This window comes from Bos indicus, chromosome 16, assembly GCF_029378745.1.
Source record: "Bos indicus isolate NIAB-ARS_2022 breed Sahiwal x Tharparkar chromosome 16, NIAB-ARS_B.indTharparkar_mat_pri_1.0, whole genome shotgun sequence".
NCBI classification, from domain to species: Eukaryota; Metazoa; Chordata; class Mammalia; order Artiodactyla; family Bovidae; genus Bos; species Bos indicus.
The window spans coordinates 42,865,255-42,889,102 of NC_091775.1; the positions used below are offsets into that span (position 1 = coordinate 42,865,255).

A 23,848-nucleotide genomic window follows, 5' to 3' on the forward strand; every position below is an offset into this window, starting at 1 on the left:
CCCTGGTTGAGGCCCTAATTTAGCTAACTGTTGAGTGAAGATAATGCAACCTAACAGTACTTATTGAGCATCTACTGTGTGCCAGGCACCCTTATAAATTCTTGAAAGTGAAAGTCACTCAGTCGTGTCTGACTCTGCGACCCCATGGACTATACAGTCCGTGGAATTCTCCAGGCCAGAATACTGGAGTGGGTAGACTTTCGATTCTCCAAGGCAATCTTCCCAACCCAGGGTTCGAACCCAGGTCTTTTGCATTGCAGGCGGATTCTTGACCAGCTGAGCCACTATAAATTCTTAGGCTTTATCCAATGTCAGTAAAGCTCTGGGCAGTGGGAAAAACAGCAGTAAGTACTGCCTGTGGTGGCACTGCTGACCCAGCAAGAGGTGTAGGCAAGAGCTGCCCAAGAAACCTGCATGCCTCACTCCCCAGCTGGTGGCCAGGCCTCCAGAAGAAGCCAGTAGTACTGGAGGGCTGCTGGAGTGTGGGGGTCAGCAGCTCTTCCAACGGTCTGTCCAAGGACCCTCATTCTTCGAAGTCTGGCTCCTGAAATGTCAACCCCTCTCTGTACCTTGGACAGAGCCATACAAGTTGTACCTTCTGCAGGTCAGAGGCAGGACCTCCCATGAAGTTTGCCATTTTCCCCCAGAAAACACAGGGCACATGTTGGGCTGGGAATACCTTTTATTTGGCCACATGCAGCAGGGGTAAGACCAGAGCACAGCTCTCTTTCCAGCATGAGGGAGAGGTGGGAATGTGGGCAGACAGGGTGGGGAGGTCCTGGGAATGGTAGTTCTGAGGGTAGGGTGGGGGCCTGGAATGCTCTCCAAGCTACAGAAAGCATGGTCTAGGCATGGAGGTGGACAGGTGGTTCTGGAAAACCCCTATCCTACTCATTCAGGGTTCACATATCCCAGTTCTCAGGGACCAGTCCTGGCACCCACCACCCCCCTGCCCTGGCTTACCCTGCACAGAATTCCAGGGGGGTCTTTTGGAGAGCCCTGCCCCCACTTAATACCTATGTGGCTTCTGGGGCTTCCCTGACAGTGAAGACTATCTAGACCTGGCCAGGACCCCACCCCACTGGGCCTGACTATCTCAGACCAGGCCTGAGCCTCTGGGCCAAAGCCACCTCCCTGAGTAGGGGCACAGAGTGAGAGAGTTTGAGGGTGGTAGAGAAGGGGGCAGAGGATGGGCCAGCAGAACCCTCTTTCCACTCCTAGACCTGTCTGAGCTACACGGTCACCTCCCAGCATCTGTACTACATAGGGCAGTCACAGGCTTTCTGGAAATCCTGACCCTGCTCTGAGGGCTCTCAAAGAAGATAGTGAGAAAATGGCCCAGGGAGAGAAGGTAGACACACAGATCTGGGTTACCAGCAGAGCTTGGAGACCCTCCCTCAGAGGTGACAGGGGGAGGAGCCTGGGGGAATGACCTGTACCTCCCTAACTTCAGGGGCCCCATCATTCAGACTGAGACCCCTGGCAGAGAACTAGCTACCCATAACATATGAAGGCTGCACAAAGAGGCTCCACAAAGTGGCAACTGGGGAGTTGGGGGCAAAGATAAACTAGGAAGTCTGGGGGAGCCTGGCCTCCACCTCCCTTTCCCAAGCCCAGCCCTTCTCTGACAGCAGTTTTTCAGTTGGGATTAGGTGGCTGGGGGCTCGGGGGTGTCATGGCAGTGGGGGCCCAATGGTGATGCTGCTGTTGGTGACCCTCGGGCCGTACCAGCCGGCCCAGTAGTGAGTGTCCACGCCGCCGTGCTGAAACCAGATATAGCGGACGCCAGGCGGATAGTTGGAGAAAGTGTGGGAGACCTGGTGAGGGGGGCGGCAGGGGAGGTAAGGAGAGTGGTCAGGAGAGTTGACCCCGAGGGTGGTACTGCCTGAGGGGATGATGGGGCCAGGATGGGCTGAGGGCTTAGTGCTTGACCCAGAGTCAGGAGAATGGAATTTGAGTCCTTACTCTGATTTTGGGCAGACTGCCTCCCTTGTCTATGTCTCAATTTCCTCATCTGTAAAATGAAGCAGAATCTTGCCAGATCCACTCCATGGGATTATGTAAGTGCAGCTCAAAGGAACTGAAGGAAACTTTGCAAGCTGCCAAAAGATGTCCAGTCATCACTGAGCACATGTGGCTATTTAAGTTAAAATTAATTAGTGTTAGATAAAATTAAAAATTCAGTTCCTCAGCTACACTACAAACTGGCTCTTACTAAGCTTTAAGTTGTTGCGTGTGGCTCTGGGCTATCAAACTGGACAGGGCAGACAGACCGTTTCTGTCACTGCAGAAAGTTCTACTGGAGATCACTGGTCTAGATCAGGAGTTAGGAAACTGGTCTAGGGGCCCACTACCTGGTTTTATAAATAAAGTTTTATTGGAACACAGCCATGCCCATTTGCTAAAGCTGCTTTCATGACAATGGCAGAGCTGATGAGCTGAGTAGTTGAGACAGAGACAATACAGCCTGCAAAGCTTAAACTATTTGTATCTGGCCTTTTAAGAAAAAGATCACTGAACCCTGACCTAGATAATAGTTATAACTGGTAGTAATTAGTAGTAGTCAACCTTTTTGAACATATCTTTACCAGCATCATTTCATTGAAGTCTTTTAAAGGTCAGAGCAGCCAAAGCCTAGGTCAGAAGCAGTGGAACTGGGATCTGAACCCAGGCCTGTGTGACTGCGGTCTCAGCCTTGGACAGTGTGCTCCTGTCCCCTTCCCGACTCACACACCTCCCTCCACTTGGCATCGCTCTTCTGCTGGATCATTGCTGGGTCTGGCTGGAAGGTCCCCAGAGGTGCGTGTGCTGACGACAGGAGCTGAACACACAGCTGGTACTTGGACCCGCAGTCTGGCCTGGCTGCGAACCTGCAGGCAGAGGGAGGCCCCATTAGGGCCTTGGAAATGGAGGGCAGGGTGGGGGTGGGGCACCTGAGTGGCAGGCTCCCCGCCCAAGGCCCCGCCCCAGGCACTCACCAGTCTTTGACCTCGATATCTGGCCGTGTGGTGTCCATCAGCTCCTCCCAGTACCCTTCGGCCTTGAGATCCACCACCTGGGACTTGAGGCAGGTGCTGGGGGTGGGTGGAGGGGTGGGAGGGGCTGGGGCTCGCTACCAGGGCCCTCTAGGGCTAGGCCTGCCCTTCCCAGAGCAGGAGTCCTCAAGGTGCAGTGACTTGGGCTTCCCCCGCCTCCCCGAGACCCCATGGATCTTACTAATAAGAAGTCACGAAGTATTTCTTGACCTGGTCATTGGGGAATTCCTTCCTCTGGTCTTTGGAGAGATCTTCCACCTTCCACTCGTCACCTCCATTCACGTCCAGGCTCCAGAATTCAAACCCCTCTGGCGTAAAAGCAGAGTTCACATCAAAGGGAGGCCCCCTAGTGGTCAGCGCCCAAGGGCCCCTTGCTTCCAGCATTTCTCCCTGGATTTCAGCAGCTGCCCTCAAGCCCACAGCTGGGGAACCCTGCATATCCAGTGTGCCAGGCGCCACCATGACTGACTTCTACTGGGAATCCTGACAGTGGGAATGACCAGATGACTTCTGTTAGGGAATGCTCTGACGCCAGGCAGATCTGGATCTAGTCCCAGCTCTACCAATACTGGATTCTATGACCTTCTGCAAGCTGCTTTCTCTGAGCCTTGGTTTCATCCTCTGTAAACTGGGGTCAGGTCAGAGACTGGAAAAGTCTTTCCACAAAGTGTCAGGTTTTGTGGGCTACATATTGACTATCACATAAAACCTTAGAAATTCTTCTTAGCTCCTGGGCCAGATTTGGCCTATGGACCATGGTATGTCAACTGCTGGTCAAGAACATAGCTGTTGGGGAGTCAAGTGAGGAGGCATCTGAAAGTTCTGGACAGCTTTGGGTGGTTTTATTATTTCACTCCAGAATTTGACCACATAATGGAGAATGAGGTTCTCATCCCATCCCAGTGTCTAATTAATCAGTTACAACACAGCAACAGAAAGGGGGGCCTCTGGATGACCACAGAAGTCATGTTTCGCCTGCGGTTGGAATGTGTTGGAAAGAAGATTGGATCTCTCCCTCTTTCATGAGCAAAGTCCCCTTTGTCCTCTGGGACACTCCTAGTAGGCTTAATCCTGGAGTCTGGGAACCAGGCCAAGAAAATATGGTTCTGACTTCTGGGTCTTGTGTCCTGGGCACAATTAGTTCCAACTGGCCAACATTCCTTCTCCTCAGAAAGGTCACTGAGTAATAGAGTGGAATAGGAAATGCCACTGTTGGCCTCAGTTTTCCCATCTGAAAGATGGGTGCCTAACAGCACCTACCTCTTAGGATTACGGTGAGAGGATGAAAGGCATTAAGCCCCCTAAAGTGCCTGGCTGGCTCATAGTAAGTGCTTAATGAATGTTAGCTGACATCACAACAGTGTGTGTGTTTGGGGGCATGTCAGAGCCAGTCAGCATACCACCTTCGGCACATGGATTATGCAGGAGGTTCCTGCGGAGGCTGCGGAGGAAGTAGAAGACCTTCCAGTCGGCCACGGGCTGGTCCCAGTCCTCAGTGATGAAGCCCTCGCGCAGGCACTTGCGCTTCCAGAGGGTCACGAGGTCGATGAGGTCGCGCCAGAGGCTGCAGACCAGGCGGCAGCGCAGGAGCAGCTGGCGGGCGGGCACGTGTGTGAACAACTCGAGCAGGATATTCTCAGGCAGCTCGTTGATGTTCCCCACCGCCATAGCTCTCCTGTGGGCGTTGACAAGCTACACTGCAGACCTGGCCTCCTCCCGAAACCAGGTACTCGCAGCACCCTGTGGTGGAGGTTCTCCTCCCAGCTCTGCCACTGATTGTCTCAGGAAAGTCACCGGGCTTCTCTGAGCCTCAGTTTCCTGCTCTGTAAAATGGGGCTAGGAACAGTACTTACCTCCTGGAAAGGGTTCAAGGACCCCTCTCAGGAGAAGCTCAGTAAAAGGTGAGCTCTGGTTTGTTTGTTTGTTTTTTTTTTTAACTGTCACCTCACAATAGCCCCTAGGGGAGGCGAAGGAGGCAGAAGAGGTGGTGTCTGCCCGAGGCCAAACGGACAGGAGCAGCGGAAAGGAGCCTGAGCCCTTTCTGAGTCTAGAGCCAGCCTTTTTCAATAGGCCAGTCTTTCGCCTGGAAATATGAACGCAAAGCCCCGCAGCCTGTCTGGCAAAACAGAGGAGGGGAAAGCATAATTGTCATTGTCTTCGACCGACGTCCAAAGGGCTCAAGCCACTTTTCCGAGACCACGGAGGAAATGACCTGCCTGGGTGAGACTGAAGAAGCGGTAGGCGAGGGCGAGCCGCCTTTCCTATACCCCCACCCCCATACCCGTGGCTGGGCTCCAGGCCCAGGTGCCCTCGCGCGTCTTCGACTTCCCATCTCTCCTTGTGGCTTTCAAAGTCTAGGCTTGGACCCCTGCGCATCGATGGCGACCCCACTTGGGGCTTTCGCCCGCGCCGCCGCTCGAGGCCGCGCCGCGCAACCCAGCCGCCTGGGCCTTGTTCGCGCTGGGCCTCTCTCGGCACACTGAGGCGGGGCTCGGAACCGCCGAGGTCCCCGGCTCCCGGAACCCGCATCCTCGCCCCGGCGCTCCCCGCGCCAACTCCCACCGGTCACCTGCGCTCGGCCGCCGCTGTGCGATCCCGCTTGGCCGCCGGGGCTGAGCCTGCCTGGACCTGCAGTAGCGGTTGGTGCGGCCTCGCCTCCGCGGCCGACCAAGCCCCGCCCTGGCCCCGCCCCCGCAGCCCGCTCCGGGCCCTGCCGCTTGGGGAGCGTCAGGCTTGGGACGCGCCCCTCACCGATGTAGGAAAATTACCTGGGGTGGCGCTGGTCGGCGGGGGGGGCGGGCGGTGCCAGGAGGAGCTTCTGTTCTCTTCCTCCGCCTGGGCCGCGCACCCCGCACCCTCCGCGTGAGCCAGACTCTACCCGCCCCCGCACCGCCTCCTCCGAGCAGTCACCCCAGGAGGGCGCTGGGAGACGCCCGGAATGGGCTCCCCCTCCTCCTACATTAAAAAACAAAAACAAAACCCGACCTTTCCAGGCCTCCTGGGTCCGCCAAGGAACCGAGAGCCTCCGGCCTCTAGCCGATCGCTCCGGACTGCAGGGCGTCCCGGCGCGGGGCCAAACGCTGGGCGGGGGCGGAGGCGGGGGCCTTTAAAAGGCTCAGTCCGCCGGGACCGGACTCAGACGCGGGCAGCGCCTTGACTCGCCGCCGCCGCGGGACTCGGACAGCCCCGCAGCGCTCCGGGTCCTCCTCCTCTCGCGAACGCCCTCCGCAACGATGGACGGAGACGGTGACCCAGGTAGCCGCCGCCACTGGATCCACTCTCTCAGTCCAGGAGGGGTGACCGGGGCAGGCGGGCGAATGCTACGGAGAGGGGGCATCAGAGAGCGAGGGGGCCCCCCAGACCCAGAGCGGCAAACTTTCACCCAAGCGGAGCCCTTGAGACAGTCTCTAAGGAGCACAGCCTTCTGTCTGATATCTTGATGTACAGAGGCCTTGAGAGATGACAGGCAAAGGGAGGACTCCTGGGTCCCATTTAATCCGCAGATATCATAGGAGTGATCCATGTTCCTTCCTCCTCCTGGTTTCTTGAGGGTCTAATTGGACCGGGGTCTGGGACCCATCTGCCATGGAAGAGGCCACAAGCCTTTTTATTCCATCAGCTTTTTGCATTTGCCAACTCTGGGCCGTGAGTTGTCTGAATCCCCACGAATTTCTTGGGGTTACTGGCCTCTCCCTACCTTATCCAAGCCTTCCTCCTGGGATCCCTTGTCTGGAGGGGCTATCCTCATTTGGTTGGCTGGATGCCCAGTGGGCACCAGGCCAGTGGTGAGAGAGTTCAGGCATCAGCTCTAGCTGATGCTTAGAGTCCTTTGAGACTGCCCAGTCATCTTGTCTGGCACCAAAGACCCCCTCCTCATCTCTAGGACTTCCCGCTGGGCCTGGAGGGGGTGCTTGCTGAGTCAGGGTAGAAACAAGACCTGCCCATTCCCAGATTCCCTCACCCCTTTGTCATCAGGCCCATCTGAGAGGCCATTGCTTGGGGGAGACAATGGGTAACAGTGATGCTCACTAGGCTGGCTGAGTTGCCCTGCCCCCTAGCCTCTAGCCTGAGTTGCCTCTAGCCCTGAAAATCCTACCTCCTTCAGCTCTTGCTCCCAATCCATGGCCCCCTTGCCACACCTTTCATAGGACCCAGAATGGGTTCCTGCTTTTTCCCAGGGCCCAGCTATTCCCCGGACTCAAGGGCCCAATCCAAGTGAGTGAATAAGCCTCGGAGGCAGTTTCCAGGACCCAGATAACTTTCCGAAGGCAACAATGTGGGGAGTTGTATTTGCTCCAGAGGGGGTGGGGGGCCTGTAATCAGATCTGAGGCCTTGAGTGCCAGGCCTGGGGCCAGGAGAGGGGACTGGGCGAGGTGCACCTTTCTGGGGAGCATCAGGTGTCCACCAGGGCCAGGGCAGGGCAGGGCAGGGGGAGGGGTAGAGAGGTGAGGACACTGGGCCCAGCTCCCTGGAGAGCCATGGGCAGCAGGGCAGGCAGGTGACATGGCTTCAGGGCAGGCATTTTCCTCTCCGCCATCCCCACAGTTCTATGGTGTGACTTGGGAGAGGCCAGTAAGCCTCTCTGGGCCTCAGTTTCCTCCTGGCCAGAGGGGTGGGTAAAGCACCATATCATAAAGATGTGGCAAAAAAGAAAAAAAAAAAAGCTAATAATGAAGGGAACTGTGCTAACTAATAAGATCCACTGAATAAGATATACTGAGGACTCTCTGTGTACTCTGGGCTCTGAAGAGGTAATCCCTGATTCGGCTCTCAGGGGTCTGACTGGGGTTTAGGGGTGGGGAATGCTGCATGTGAGGAGGTGAAGGACCTGGCCAGGTCCTGGCAACCCCTAGCCTTGGGTCTGGGCCCTACCTGTTCCTCCCATGGTGCCTGGCCTGTTTTCACCACTGCCCTGGCTTTCCAGGGCCCAGCCCTTAAGGAACCCTCCCCACCCCTTCCTACGTCTGGAGCAATGGCCTCCCCTATCACTCAGAGTGGCTCCATCTCCTCCCCACCGTCTCCAGGGACACTGGGCACACAGTATCTGCTTATTCAAGGCGTGAATGGCCCAGCTGAGGCCAGCCAGGATCCAAGAGACAGTTCAGCCCACAGCTCCTGACATGGGTCCCTATCATAATTTAGAATGCCCTTGCCCACTCCTCAGTGGAGGTGATCATCAGTACCATCTGAATGCCTTGGCACAGGGATTATTCCTATTTTATAGACAAGGGAGCTGAGGACCAGGGATAGGAAAAGGAGTGAAGAAACCCTCCTTCCCAAGTACGTATTACATCTCCCTGTTTGACACACACACTGTCTTTTAAGGAGCCTCTCTCCCCCATCCCCAAGCCCCTGTTTCTTCTTCCCTTCAGGCCTCAGGTCCCTGTGTCCCCTGCCTGAATACCAGCATTGTGACCTTTGACAAGTCATTCCACACCTCTGAGCCTGAGCATTTTCACCTGTGAAATCAAAATTATAACTCCCACCTCCACGAATCATTTTCTCAAGGCTCTGGTGGTTAAAGGTAGCGCTGGAGCCTGACGATGTGCTCAGTTGCCTCAGTGATGTCTGATTCTTTTTGACCCCATGTGACCAGGCTCCTCTGTCCATGGGATTCTTCAGGCAAGAATACTGGAGTGGGTTGCCATGCCCTTCTCCAGGGGATCTTCCTGACCCACGGATGGAACTCACATCTCTTGTATCTCCTGCATTGGCAGGCGGGTTCTTTACCACTAGCATCACCTTGGAAGCCCCATTGCCTGGGTTCAAATTCAGGTTCCAGTCACTCATTTGCTGTGTGATCCTGGGTGGTTTCACCTTTCAGTGCCTCAGTTTCCTCATCAATGGAATGGGACGATAATACCGACAACCTTGAAGAGATGCTGTGATGATTTAAAGAGTAAATGCAATTTAAATGCTTAGAATGAAATAGGGCCTAACTGTTGGTAGTGTTAGTCGCTCAGTCACGTCCAACTCTGCAACCCCATGGACTGTAGGCCCTCAAGGCTCCTCAGTCCATGGAATTCTCCAAGCAAGAATACTGGAATAGGTAGCCATTCCTTTCTCCAGGGGATCTTCCTAACCCAGGAGGGGTTAGATAAAAGCTAGGAAGGGCGGAACTTCCAACGGTGAGGTGAGAGGACTTTGTAATAGGGGAGGTCCAGGAGGGCTCCTTTGAGGAGGTGACTGGAGCAGAGATCTCAGAGAGCTGTTCGGAGGGATAAGGGACTTCCATGTGTCAGAAATATCATCAGTTATTGCTCTCGGCTCAGGTATGTATGTGGTGTACTGGCCCTGCAAGGGAAACAGTCCTCTGAGGCCACTCTTCAGACCTGGGGCTGGTCGGTGGCCCTGGTCCCCTGGGCTTCCTCCACAAGGCCCTACTCTCGGGTCACGGAATCCGGCCCCAGTTGCGGACTGTCGGAGCGTGGGTGGAGGCGATGCCCTTCACATAGAGGTTGTGGGGCCCGGCGGGGGACAGTCGTGGGGAGTCTCAGCCGCACCCCCGCCCCGCCCACCCTCAGAGAGCGTGGGCCAGCCGGAGGAGGCAAGCCCGGAAGAGCAGCAGGAGGAGGCGTGCGCGGAGGAGGCGAACGGCGGGGAGGAGCGACCCGAGGACGACGGTGAGGAAGAGGCGGCATACCTGGACGAGCTGCCCGAGCCGCTGCTGCTGCGTGTGCTGGCCGAGTTGCCGGCTGCCCAGCTGGTGCAGGCCTGCCGCTTGGTGTGCCTGCGCTGGAAGGAGCTGGTGGACGGCGCCCCCCTGTGGCTGCTCAAATGCCAGCAGGAGGGTCTAGTGCCCCAGGACGGCCCCGAGGACGAGCGCGACCACTGGCAGCAGTTCTACTTCCTCAGCAAGAGGCGGCGCAACCTGCTGCGCAACCCGTGTGGGGAAGGTGAGGGGTCGCGCCCTGTCACCCTGGCCTTGGGAGCTCAGCTTCCCCTTCTATACAATGGGCCGTAACAAGGCCAGCTTGCTTTGAGCGGTAGATGAGATAAAGTGCTTGGCGCTGTGCCCAGCACAGAGTATCCCCAATACATACTGTAGTATTATCTTTCTGTCTTGCTCCCTGGGTTAGGTTTGGGGGGGTCCTCTTTCCTTGGGGATCCTTCCATCCCCGGGGACCTGGGGCAAGACAGGTTCCGCGGAAGACCCTCCCGAGAGCGTGAGAAAATCCGGGGGAAAACCAGAAGTGCTCACCGTTCCCACCTCCCTCTGCCCAACGTTCAAGGACCACATTTGCCCTCCCTCCACGATGGGGGCAAGAGCCAGTCTCCCCACACCCTCGCAGGGACTGGGTGGCCAGCATGGGGCTGTCGTGTTCCTACAGAGGACCTGGAGGGCTGGTGCGACGTGGAGCACGGTGGGGACGGCTGGAGGGTGGAGGAGCTGCCGGGAGACTGTGGGGTGGAATTCATCCATGATGAGAGCGTCAAGAAGTACTTCGCCTCCTCCTTCGAGTAAGAAGGGGGACGGATGGGAAGGGGAGGGGAGGAGCCTCCACTCCATCCTAACCCCCAGTCTCCCAGGTGGTGTCGCAAAGCGCAGATAATTGATCTGCAGGCTGAGGGCTACTGGGAGGAGCTACTGGACACCACTCAGCCGGCGATCGTGGTGAAGGACTGGTGAGCGGCCGGGGGGCTAGGGGAGTGGGGTCGAGGGCCAACTGGAACCGGCTACCCCGCTTCAGGGACCCCTGCCTCCCAACTCTAGAGGCTGCGACAACATGGGCCACGGGTTTTCAGGAGAAGGTGGAAATCTGCCTCCCCTCTTGAGTTTTAAAGGTTGACAAGCTTTTTTGGTTTTGTTTTTCAATATCCATCTGCGATCCAAACAAGAAGTTTCTCGGCAGGTTTGGTTTTGGTCCCAAAGTTCGGTCTGGCCCGTCTGGGATTTAGTTATTGGGTTCGGACCTTGAGCGAGTCATTTTCTCTCTCCGTCCTCGGTTGCCTTATCTGTAAAATGGGGTCATTGGTAGTACCGGCCGGCAGGATTAATTTCCGTTAAGAGCTGGCCCCAGAGTACCTGCTCTGCAGGGCTGAAGCCTGCCCGGGGCGCTCGCTCTCTCCCTCGGGGTAGGTACTCTGGTCGCAGAGACGCCGGCTGCCTGTACGAGCTCACCGTGAAGCTGCTGTCGGAGCACGAGGACGTGCTGGCCGAGTTCAACAGCGGGCAGGTGGCAGTGCCGGCGGATAGCGACGACGGTGGCTGGATTGAGGTGAGCTCGGAGTCCGGAGGGTGGCGGGCGGGGCCTGGAGGCGAGGGGCGGGGCTTGTGGGCGGGGCTAGCCTTGACAGTAGGAGAGACCCGGAGCAGGGATGCTGCGCTGAAAAGTCCAGGGGACTAGAGGAGAGTCAGGGCGCCGGGGTAGGGGTGGCTGGGGGAGGCCCCAGGGCTCTGAGTCTGACCCTCTCCTAACTCCCCATCCCCAGATCTCCCACACCTTCACCGACTATGGGCCCGGCGTCCGCTTCGTCCGCTTCGAGCACGGGGGACAGGACTGCGTCTACTGGAAGGGCTGGTTTGGGGCCCGGGTGACCAACAGCAGCGTGTGGGTGGAGCCCTGAGTGACCTGTCCTCTAGCCTCTCCCAGCTGCCTTGGAAGGGCAGAGGCCCGGGATTAGATAGGCCTTAGTAGCATCCTCACCCTCCCCACCCCCTCGCACTCCTCTCTGTCCCATACTCTAAGCCCAGCCCCCACACAGGAAGAGAGAGGTTTTGCTGGTATATATTTGCATCCAGAAAATCAGATGGGTGAGGGTGTGGGTCTGCACTGGGCGGACCACTAAATCCCCTAGCACTTGTCCTCTAGCACAGTGCCTGCCACTGTGGGCGTTCAATAAATATTATTTGTCGGAGGAAGGAATGAATGAACAAATGGATGAATGAACCGCCCTCCCTTTGCTTAGTCTCTATCTCTTGAGGGCCTCTGGCCCAGGCTGGAAAAATACTTGGTGGGGTTCCAGCTGCTCTGGTTTCCAGGGGCCCTTGGGCGGGTGCAGAGCCAGCCGGGCCTGGACCTGCGGGACAAAGGCTGGGATTGTGAGGCCAAGGATGGGGAGCTGAGCCTGGCGCCTGACTGACACCCAAACTGCCCAGAAGCCAGAACAGGGCGTGTGTGGGGGCTCCCTTCCTGGCCTGTCTTGATCCCCTGCCCTGTTCCTTTCTGAAGGCAGGATGGTGAGTGAGGCAGCACCTAGTCTACGGTACCAGTTCTCTTGGGCCCACGATTAGTGCTAGTGGCTCAAGGTGGGAGACTGGGGGGAGGGTGACCAGGTGGGAGGCACAAGAAAAGTCAGCTTGGTGTCTCTCTTCAGTTCATACCCACTTCATGCTGTCTTCCTTGGCCTAGTATCGGATTGAACAGGAGTCATTAGCATCTAGTCTCATGGGTCATTTTCCAAGCCCTGCCCAAGGCCAGCCCCTGGCACTAGTTCAAAGGGAGAGGTGGAGGGAAGGATGTGTACCAGGCTCTGGGACAGGAACTCTTTTTCTGGCCTCCCCAGTAGCTCTCAAACCCAGCCTCCTCCCCAGGACTCTCAGCTGCTGGTCTTGGGGGTGGTTGAGGGTCTTGAGAAATCTGTTCTCTCCAAAAGGATGACCAATAAAATCTCCTTGCCCCTCCAGCTTTCCTTGATGCCACCTGCTGGCCAGTGGGCTTGCAGAGTTTAAACAGCAGCCTGCCTGCATTTGTTCTTTGGTTCATTTATTCACCCATGATTCCTAAAGTCCCAACCTGGGGCCAGGCCTAGTGCAGGGTCCTAAGGTTACAAGGTGGAGAAAGACAGTCCTTGTCCCTGGAAAAGTCAACTTCCTGGCCACATCGAGGATGGGCATATGGGGAAGGGCTATATCCTGTCTAATGGTGGAGATATGCTCCCTGCTCTGGGAGCATCCTCAGTCAGGGAAGACACATCCCTGAAAACTCCGAGTCTGAAGGTGCAGCCGTAGCCCTCTGTCCCATGAGCACCCTTGGCCCTTTCTAGAGGATTTCACAGTCCAGTGGGAAAGGTGTTGCTCACACGTACCTGAGTTGTCAATCAGACAGGGTAAGCAATACCTTACCTTGGCGGCCCAGTTTGCTGAGGAGCCATGAAGGAAGAGGGTAGCCCCTTGAGCTCCCAGCTTTAAGTAAAAGAGTAAAGGGCAAGGTGATACTTTGGGAGTGAGGGAATAGGATGGGCACATGGGGAGCCAGATGGGGATGAGTCAGGACCAGAGACCACCTGGGGGTTTGGGAAGAGATTAGACAGAGAGTTGCAGTGGGTACGAGAGGCCAGGAATCTGAGTCCAGGGGTCCACAAGGACTCGGTGTTAGGGCATGAGTATGGGAGGCATGAAAGGTGCTGTAGGTAGGGAGAACTCCCCTACCTACAGGGGGTGTTCGGGAAAGAGGGCCATAAGGAGTCTGGGCTGGAGATACAGGAGTTGCAGTGTCTGTGGTCTTCAGCCAAAGCCAAGGGCACTGTGAGATCTGGAAACAAGTGTGGAATGAGGCAGGGAACCCTTGGCCTCTGAGGCCACGATGGGGGAGACAGCAGCCAGGGAGGTGGGGGTCAAGTGAATAGGAGAATGCAAGCTCAGGAAGGCCCTCTCCAGCCAACTGCCAGCTCTCAGAGGAAGGAGCCAGAGGGACAGAGGCCAGATTCTTTCCCCAGGGCACAGGGCCCACAGAGGAGACCCAAGGGGCTCAGATAATGGGGTGCTCCAGACTGTCCCTGCGTGTCTGTCCCTGGAGGAACAGCGGATACCTGGTGGTGGTTACCTTTGGAAGAAAAGACGGCTTCTCGTGCATCATCCAAGGGCTGACAATGGGGGTATGGGGGCCTGCAGGTCTCCCTGTGTACGGGGTACCCTCACACCACACTGCCTAAAACCCAGTTAGATGTGGGGGAGGGGGCAAGGGCATCATTACCCCCCTTCTGCCCATAAGGAGGCTCGAATGAGAGACTTTCCTGCCGTATGACGTGAAGAATAACTGGAGAAGCATAAGTTCTGATCCAGGTGCGTCTGACTCCAAAGAGCCAGGTTTATTGTCCCCTACGCGGGCGTGGAAATTTGACCGCTACCGCAGGCTGCGATCAGCCTCAAGGCAAGAAAACAAAACCTACTCGCTGTCCAGCAGGGGGAGCCCGAGGGCCCTGAGAGTGTGAAAGCCAGAGATAGTGGACTGGTTGGCCACTTAGCTCAAAGGCACCTGAACGTGATTAAGGAGAGGCCTGCCTGGCCCTAAGATTTCTGTCTAATCAACTGATATTTTTAAGCACTTGCTCTCTGCTAGTCTAGATGGAGAAACATAAACACATGCAGTTAAATAAATAGGATAATTACAAACGTGATATAACACTTAGAGACAACAGGCACTACTACAAGAGATTTACATATATTGATTCATCATAATAACTTTATGAAGTAGGAACCATTATTATTAATATTTCCATTTTTACATATGAGAACTGAAGCACAGAGAGGTAAAGCAAGTTGTCTGAGCCACACAGCTAGTAAGCGGTAGAACTGGAGTTCTACCCAGCCACTTAGGCACTTGACCTCTATAGCATAGTGAACAAAGTCGAGAGTGAGCATGGGAGTGCTGCTGTGCACGGTCAAGGTGATCAGGGAGGATGTCTCTGAGAAAGTGATATTCGAATGGTGATGAGAAACCAGATATCTGGGGGAAGAACATTGCAGGAGTTGTAAATTCAAAGCCCCAGGGTTGGGAATGAACTTACTCACAGATTAGAAAGGCAACCAGCGTGACTGGAGCTGAGTGAACAAGTGGGGAAGTGGTTTGACATGAAGTTGGAGACGTTGGCAGATGATCCTGAGAGTTTCCAGAGCATCTACCGCGTGATCTGTCTAAAAAGCTATAAATGCTGCAAGAAGCAGAGATACTATCAGTGTCCTTTAAGGGAAAAAATCTCTTCTGTCTAGCAGGAGCTGGGGATGAGGAGTTAGAGGTGTGAGCATGTGTGCTCAGTTGTGTCCAACTCTTTGATGACCCCATGGACTGTAGCCTGCCAGGCTCCTCTGTCCAGGGGATTTCCCAGGCCAGAATACTGGAGTGGGTTGCCATTTCCTCCTCCAGGGGATCTTCCCAACCTAGGGATTGAACCTGTATCTCCTGCACTGTCAGGGGAATTATTTACCACTGAGCCACCTTTAGAAATTTACAGTCTAGTGGATGAAACCAAATTTTCAGAGAAACAGGATGAAGAGGATGATAGTGATGATGGTGGTGAGGGTTATAGGCATTTGCTGAGGACTTTCTGCTGCCAGTTCCTGTGCTAAGCACACAGCCTTGTTTAATCTGCTCAATGGCCCTCTCTGGTAGATACAGGCACTCCCATTTTATTAATGAAAGAGATAAGACTCATATGTTGGGTAACTAGCCTAGGGTCATATGACGAGTAAGTAGTTGAGCTGGTCCTAGCTACTCCACTGTGGTACAGGGTCCAAGATGAGTATGTGCCAGAGGACAGAGTTGGGGAAGGGGAAGTGGAAAGAGTTGGAAATGACAAGGACTGTGAGGCCTCTGGGCTTCTCTGCTTATTATCGCCCCAGGCAGAAAGAGGGGGTACTAAGGGGCCTGGGCCATTTTGGTTAAGGGGTCAGGGAAGATAAGATGAATTTTCTTTTAGACTTCTTGGTGGAAATCTATTTAACCATTTTGAAATGGCTAAAAGTCCCTCTTTCCCTTTCTGATTTACTTTGTAAATCTGGATTTTTTTTTTTTTTTTTTTTGTACGTGGTATGGGTTTGCTTGGGGATGTAGAGGGAGGATGGAAGGAAGCGCCAGTTCCTCTAAGCACCGCTAGGTGTCAGCATTGTCAAGGGAGTCCCCAGGCGGGGTCGGTTCTGGCCAGTTATCTGCAGAGGAAGTGGTCTTCGAAGTCAGAATCTGAATCCAAATCCTGATTTCTTTCCGTGGACTCGGATTGAATCTGGGTCCTCAGAGGCTGAGCTCCCTCATCTCCGTTGGAACTGGTCTTATGGCAAAGGCTCCTGAGAAACATGTAGGAGGCTGGGTCCTCTGAGGCCTGAGTCCTGTAAGACTGGAAAGGGCTGATGGTCTCCAGGGATCCAGCCCCAAACGGATCTGGGGGCCAAGGTCCTCCCAGCCTGTCCCTGCCTCAGCAGAACTCCAGGCCTTCCTTGTGGCCCCTCGCTTACAATGAACACAGAATACCCAGGCAGATCCAATCCTGATCTCCTGGTGAGTAATGACTTTGCTATTTTTTCCCCCATAAATTAAACCTAATCTTGTGTTGACTCTGCTGAACAAGGAGAATAATGAGGAAGATTAAGATGAGATGGTATTCATTCTCCTCTAACAAAAGCCTATTAATTGTCAGCAAGATAACCGCCCTGAGCCAGGAGTGCCACCAGCTCGCAGATGGCATAGGCAGGGCTGGGGACATCTTCTGGTGCTTCAGCGAGGGTCTGTTGGTGATGTAGCATGAAAGGTTTCAGTTAGATATAAGGAAGAACTGCCTGGATTAGGGGAGGGGCTGGAGCCAAAGAAGGGAGATGAAGAGCATGGACTCAGCCACCCAGGTGATGTTTGTAAGACACAGAGGGAGTCTCCATGGGAATCCAGGGACCCCTGCACCCACCAGGCATTTTCTCTCTTAGACTCCAGTGCTCTCTGGTCACTCACCCATCTCCATCCCAGGCCACCTGGCACCCTCCTCTACTTTTCCTCCTATAGGGGATATCTCTGTGACCTGTCTCAGCCTCATGGACTCCATTCTGGGGTCACCTTTGATAAATGAACCTGTACACAGGGGTCCCCAGCCTCCTCCCAGCCCTGGTCTCCCTCTTCCCTTCTTCTCCCAGGAATCAGGGAGGCTGCTTGTCCAGGGTCAAGTGCATGGATTTGGAGACAGAAACACTTGGATTTCACTTGGCTTTGCCCCTTATACATGCGTGCATGCTCAATTGCTTCAGTCATGTCCAACTTTTTGCAACCCCAAGGACTGGAACCCGCCAAGCTCCTATGTCCATGGGGATTCTCCAGGCAAGAATACTGGAGTGGGTTGCCATGCCCTCCTCCAAGGTATCTTCCTGACCCAGGAATCAAGCCTGCATCTCTTATGTCTCCTGCAATGGTAGGCGGGTTCTTTACCACTAGTGCCACGTGGGAAGCCCTTTGCCCCTTATTTATAAAATGGGACCTGTGACCCCACCTGCCCACGTGCTTTGCTGCTCCAAGGAGTCAGGTTCCAGGTCCAGCTCCCAGTGCCTCTGAGGTTTTCTGCACAAGATGGGAGGTTGATGGGATTGGGCTGACTGCTGCTGCTGTTATTGAGAAATGGGAAGGAATGACTCCCTCTCGATCTGCTACCCTGGTTACATGATTGGCCCCCCACAGCAGTCCCTGGGGAGGCTTCATTTTATCATCCCAATTTATGGCCGAGGAAGCTGCGGTTCTGGGGATGGGTCTCACGGTCAAGGTCACAAAGCAGTCAGCAACAGAGCTAGCTGGGTCCAAAGGGCCCCCAACGCTCATGCCCCTCTCACCTCCACATGACTCCAAGGCACTGGATACACACTTGCTGAATGACTGAAACACCCATCAGGTGCTGTTTCTGGTCCAGTGAGCCCCTGTTTCAGACTCTCCCACATCTCAGTAACTCCCAGAAGTAAATAGATTGCATGTGCTTTGCAAAATTCTTTTTGGTAGTTCTTGGCAACTCACCCATCTTACTACCACTATTAAGAAAAATCCACCCTTCCACTCAGATTTCAGAGCTTGCTTCATTGACTTGGATTGATAAGGTTTTGTTATTTTTCTGAGTGTGTCAAGTGTATCCCCAAAGCCTCCATTTTCGAGTCCACGATCTTTCACACCTACTGAGTGCTCACTACATGCCAGGTGTGTTTGAAGCCCATTGGTGCATGGCTTTATCTCATCCTCCTAGTGCGCCTGTGTGCCATTTTCATTCCTGTTTGAGAGACTGTGACGGAATTAAGGCTCAGAGCAGCACAGTCCCACCCAAGGACGCACAGTTGGAATCTAGCTGATGACTGTCTCACTCCAGAGCTGGAATTTGCTCCACATCAAGGGGCTTTCCCATGCAACTTTTACGGGGTTTTCTGTCCTGTAAGTGGTGGGATTGTTGGAGGATGGGGGCCTCTGTGTTTCACGAACTGACAGGGTCCCTGTCCCTTGGGAGCTCACAGACTAAAGGAGGACACACCTGGATTTCCAGTTCTCGCCATCCCTACCTGTGTGACCTTGGCCAAGTCACATAACCAGTCGGTGCTTTAGTTTCCTTGTGTGTAAAATGGGGCTGATCATAGTTCCTGGTTATTAGGAGGATTCAAATGAATTAATATTTGGAAAGCATGTGGATCTGGGCCTGCACATAGCAAGTGCTATGACTAGTTTGTTACATACATAAAAGTCTGGCAAGTACCATTAGATAGTAAAAGGGCTGTGAGTGGGGAGCCTGTTGTATTTTGGGAGCCCCAAGGTGGATAGCTAACTTGGACCTTAATCAGGGGAGGCTTCCTGGAGGAGGCAGTGAGTGGACTCTTGATCTGAGAGGTGGTAGGAAAGTAAATTACTTCCTTGGCCAGCTTTTAGCTTCCTGTCCCATCAGTCAGAGCTGTGGTACTAAGTGGTCTTTTCCCTGGGCTTGTTGTAATTTATCAATGTGCTAAGCATCATGTCAACGGACAGAAATCTGAGCAAACTCTGGGACACAGTGAAGGACAGGGGAGCTTGGCGTGCTGCAGTCCATGAAGTCGCGAAGAGTCGGACATGGCTTAGAGACTGAACAACATGGACTGAACAAGCACCATAATGTCATCCAAATTTGAATAGAAACATCTGTCCTCAGGGACCCTTGATTGAGGAGGGGTGGGCAGGGAGGGTTTTGAATCTTCTTCAAGACAGGGAAAGAGGACTCTAGATGGGATAGGCAGGTTCAGGAAGTCTCTGGTGGTGTAGGGTTGTAGCAAGGCTGTAAAGCCTGCACAAAGACAAAGATGTCTCTGAAAAAAAATAAAAAGAATAAAAAAAGGAGGCAGAAGCAGGCAGGGAGATGATTTTCTCTGCTGGCGTTTCTCGGGGAATTAAATCTTGTTTTTCGTCACCGCCGAGTGGAATAATCCAATATATTAAAGCAGAAGCCCCCTGACTCTGACCTAGCAGTCTCAGAGCTGCATTTGGAATCAGATGGTCCCGAGGAGGGAGAAAGGGAGGGAGGCGTCAGCCCCCTGGATCAATTACTCTCCTCTCCAACACCGGAAAAATGAATTATTCCCCGAAAAGCAGGCTCCTCATCCGATGAATTCTGCACTGCAGAGCTGGTGGAGTTATACAAAATTGAATTTGGTATTTGAGAGACATTTAAAACCAGGTGGAGTGTGTGTATGGTTGGGAGTGCCTGACCTCAGGGTGGGGGGAACCTCCGTTGCCTGGCTGGGGAAGCCACCTGCTCACAGACCTCTGAGGTGGGGGACAAGAGCAGTCATCCCACCTGCCTGAGGGCCACCTGCACTCTGCAGGGTGAGACATTTTGTTGCCAGCCTGAGGTTCAGAGAGGTGAGGTTGCTTGTCTGGAACCACACAGTGAGCTGGTAACCATGGCAACCTGTTACCTTTTTGTCCCTTGTCCTGCTGAAAATGGCTTCAGAGCCTCCCCCAGCCCCCTTCCCTCTTCCTCTCAGAACCTCAGGGGGAACAAGTTCCAGTTGGGAGTTCCCCCTCTCCCCGGCTCCAGCTCTGGATCACTGGCTCGATACACACAGATTGATAGCTGTGTGACCTGGGGCAAGTAGTGTAACCTCTCTGGGCCTCAGTTTCCTGATGGAAAAATCGAGGTGTGCTAAAACACTTGTGTTGGTTGCGAGTCTGTCAGCTATGAATGACAGAAATGCAATTCAAAGTGGTTTAAGTAAAAAGTAGATTTGGGGGCTCTCATAACAGAAAAGTCCAGTATAGCTCTCTTTCAGGTAAAGCTGGATCCAGGAACTCCAACAGTATATTCAGAGCTTGGGTTTTTCTCTTTGTCTCTCAGTTCTGTGTGGCTTCATCCCAGGCAGACCCACCCAGAAGGGACTTGAGCACCCCCAGACCCATGTATTTCTGGCATCAAGTCCAGGGGGTTCATACGCCCACTTCTGAGCTAATTATCATGGTGAGAGGAGTGGCATTCTAATGGGAAAGGCTTGGAATGGAGTCACTGAGAACCACAGGGCTGAGAGGAGGAGGCTGGGCAGTGCAATGGAAGTTTAACGTAGAGTCCCACCCCACACAGCCTCAGGCAGGGACGAATGGGTGTTTGGCTCAGTGTTTGGTGCAGGACAAGCATTCAGTTGGCCACCACCCTGCTGACAGCAGTTGCTTCCAGTTTTCTGGGGTTGCTTCCAGTTTTCTGGGGACTCGGCATCCTCTTGGGCAGGATATAAGGGGCTCTGCCAGGACTCCCTCTGCCTTCCTTTTGGTCTCCAGAGCCATCTGCTCCCCCAGCCCACCCCCAGGCCAGATCCCAGCATGTAGCCCTCTGTCTGGCCAGGGGTCCCCAGGGAGCAGTCGGTGGGGGCATTCTTCACCACACAGCCTAGGAGCTGCAGAGACTGCACTTTCACTAATGATGTGGGGAAGAGAGAAAAAACCTAGCCTGAGATGGAGATATTTTAGCTGAAAAACCCTCCCCCTGGATTTGAGCAGGTTTTTCAGGGCTAATGAGCTGGGGCCAAGGGAGCTGCTGGGAGAAGGAGGGGGCATATCCCATCCAGGCTGGGGTTCCCGAGGGGTTGGAGGCCTGACTAAGGAGAGAGGAGCGGGAATCTGGGGAGGGGGGCGATGGGGGCTCTCACCCCACAGTATTTCTGCCGACTTCTCAGTTAATCCTGCCCACTTCTTGCCCCACCACAGTCTGATCCACCAAGATCAGACAAGACAATTTTGTCAAGTTGGATTATCTCTATCCTGCATTGTGAGAACACTGAGTATCTGTTTTATTTTCCCCCAATGTAAAGTCGTGTTTTAATATTGCAGCTGCCTTTTTATATTATACTACCCACTCCCAACCACATCCAGAAAGATCTACCCTGTCAATCAAACAGCTGCCCCCAGGGATCAAGGAAGGAGGAGGAGGAAGAGGATGGAGAGGAGAGTCCTGTTTCACACCTGCCTGAGTGCTGGCTCTTTCTGTCTAAGGGATATGCACTCAAGTCACTCCCTGGCCCTGACCCCACACCTTTCCAGTAACAGGTGAGGAAACTGAGGCCATGTTGGGGGAGGGGATAGATGTGCATCTCTTGAGGGTCAGTCTGATTCTGCCAACTCCGGATCTTGGTTCTGGGATCAGCTGTGTGCACAGGTGTGGGGAGGGAGGTCAGCATCCCTGCCCTGGTTTCCTTTGGGTGGAGAGGAAGGGCTTGGAGGAGGAGGACCTAGGCTGGGGAGGAAGTGTGGAAACATTGGGAAGGTTCTGGAGTCAGGAAGGAAATGAGGAGGACAGTGGGCAGAGCTGGCGGAGACCTGGGTTTTAGAGGTCCTCAAGTACCTGATTTGACTTCCTGGCCCCTGTCCACCAGGGACAAGGGATCTCAGGCGTCAGAAGGTAGGTGATGATAAGCACAGCAATGGACTTGGTGTCAGGTTCTGAGACACGGCAGAGCACAAGGTTCCCAGCTCAGGTCCTGCTGCAGAGTGACCAGCTCATCTCTTCTTGGCTGTGTGGTGCTGGGCCCTCTCTGAACTTATCTGTCAGATAGGAAGAAATATTGGGTCAGCTTGTTGGGCAGTCGTAAGAATGAAATTGGATGCTGTACATAAAGCATTCAGTGCAACTCTGGGCACAGTTGGTACTCAAAACAAATATCAGATTTTATTATTTTTTTCCCCTAAGACATATAGGCAACTCCAGGCCTCTGGAAGAGAGCAGCATATGGGTACATATGCACCCGTGTACCTTCTTGAGTCTGGTTTGAATACCTGTACTTTCAATCTCAGGTCCCCATATTTTTTCCCTAAGAGGGCATCTGGCCCCACTGGCTCCTGCCACTTCCCCTTCCCTTCTGAGTAAAGTGGCCTGGGGCATTAGAACAAGGAGAATGGAGCTTCCCATGTCCAGAGTTCAAGTCCACATGTTGTTGCTTTCTCTCAGGATGGCCTTGGACAAGTTACTTCACTTCTGGGAACCTCAGCTTCCTTCCCTTTGAAATGGGATAACAGTACTTAGGGCACAGGCCTGCTGCCAGAGCCAAGGAGGTGAGTGGTTGAGATAGTGCTTTCTGAACTGCAAATAAGTTTCTACCAGAGCCAAAGAACTTTCTCTCATATAAAACTCTCCCTTGGAGAGCCAGCCATGCCCCAAACACACAGCCATGGGAACACTGTTTTAACCAGATTCTGGGCTGCAGCCTCCTGACCCCCCAATTTATAATTCTTTGGGTGAAACTTCACTTGGTCTGCTGACTGGGCTTGACTGGGAAATTAGATCTGACCTGATACACTGGGTAGCTGCTGCTACTGCTGCTAAGTCGCTTCAGTAGTGTCCGACTCCTAGCAACCCCATGGACTGCAGCCTACCAGGCTCCTCCATCCATGGGATTTTCCAGGCAAGAGTACTGGAGTGGGGTGCCATTGCCTTCTCCCACACTGGGTAGATTTCTGGTTTTCTCTGGGTCTTTGTTAGCTGGTCTGTAAAGTAAGGGTGATAATCTCTGTCTTGTCCTTCCCTCAGCCCTAATTCCACTTGATTACAAGTGTTCTAGGGTGAGGGGACAGGCAGTGCATGCAAATATGCTATAATTGGCCACTTACAGCTTCTCCAGAACCAGCTTCTCCCTGGTACTTGAACCAGCACATGCTGTGGCCAGAGAAGGCAGCCTGTCTACATCCTGTTCAGAACCCCAAAATAGAGCAGGGATCAACCTAGGACAACAGAAACCTCAGATACGACCTGATGGAGCCCAGCAGCTGGTGGTTTCTTGACTGAAACTGAGGATTTTCTGTGTCAATAAGGGTTGGAGGACAGGGTCCAGGCATGTTGTTTCTTTGAGTTCCACTGCTCCCTAGCCTGGATTTTAGTGACTTTGAAATATGGGGAGGCAAAACCTTAGGAGAAAATTTGGGCCTTTGCCTCCCAACTCACGTGCAGTAGCAACCTGGGTTGAGGGAGATTCTCAGAGCAGACCAACCAGGCAGGAGGGAGAAGACAACTCATGAGGAACTGAAAGTAAGCTATAGGTGTGGTTCAGCACCACGGACAGTGACCTGCCACCATCTAGGACCCAAGACCCGAGGAATGGAAATCTTAAATGGGAGAGCTCCAAGTTATGGGTGACAGTCTAACTAAGGGAAGAAGAAAGGAGAGGCACAAGGATTATTGGCACTTATATCAGCCAGCACCAGTGCTGGACACTTTAATACTTATTCCAACTTGGTCTCATCTTTATTCTCGTTTTACAACTGAGAAAATAGAGACTCAGCAAAGTTAAGTAAGTTGCTCCAGGTCACACAGCAAATTAGTGGTAGAGCAAAGATCTCAGTCCAAGTTTGTCTGGTTCCTGAATCTCTTGCTTTTTTTTTTTTTTTAATCAGATAGGAGAGGCCACAAGCCCCTCCTATTGTTTTCATTGTTTCAACGATGCCCTCAAAGCCACTGGATTTGTAGCTGGGAGTCTGTGTGTGTGTGTGTAGTTTTGTGAGTGCCTCTGGGAGTGCACAAGGGTGAATTCAGTGGAGTGTGACTGTTTACAGGAGGCTTCACGAGTCCCCATGAGAGCCAGAAGATGAGAGTTATGTCACATTTCAGAGACCCTCCCTCCTCCTGGAAAGAGACCTAGAAT

The 23,848-nt window shown here is 53.7% G+C and overlaps 2 protein-coding genes across 8 annotated transcripts; one reads left to right on the plus strand and one right to left on the minus strand.

Annotated features, from left to right (window-relative positions):
* Positions 1-664: 664 nt before the first annotated feature.
* Positions 665-6,109, minus strand: LOC109570549 (F-box only protein 44). 7 transcript variants are annotated; one of them, XM_070768223.1, is made up of 6 exons: positions 6,021-6,109; positions 4,436-4,710; positions 3,246-3,343; positions 2,979-3,074; positions 2,735-2,870; positions 665-1,817 (listed from the first exon to the last, which is right to left on the minus strand). In XM_070768223.1, the coding sequence occupies exons 2-6, from the start codon at positions 4,701-4,703 to the stop codon at positions 1,639-1,641; spliced, it is 777 nt and encodes a 258-aa protein (XP_070624324.1). In that variant the 5' UTR covers positions 4,704-4,710; positions 6,021-6,109; the 3' UTR covers positions 665-1,638. The 7 variants fall into 7 exon arrangements, with proteins under 7 accessions (XP_070624324.1, XP_070624325.1, XP_019832148.2 ...); XM_070768224.1 differs by lacking the exon at positions 6,021-6,109 and adding an exon at positions 5,804-5,921; XM_019976589.2 differs by lacking the exon at positions 6,021-6,109 and adding an exon at positions 5,605-5,693 and having other exon boundaries at positions 4,439-4,710.
* Positions 6,110-6,162: 53 nt separating this feature from the next.
* On the plus strand, positions 6,163-11,903 carry FBXO2 (F-box protein 2). Its single transcript, XM_019976579.2, has 6 exons — positions 6,163-6,290; positions 9,561-9,932; positions 10,368-10,497; positions 10,567-10,662; positions 11,117-11,255; positions 11,470-11,903. Exons 1-6 carry the CDS (start codon positions 6,269-6,271, stop codon positions 11,602-11,604), a joined length of 894 nt encoding a protein of 297 aa, XP_019832138.2. The 5' UTR covers positions 6,163-6,268; the 3' UTR covers positions 11,605-11,903.
* Positions 11,904-23,848: the final 11,945 nt, after the last annotated feature.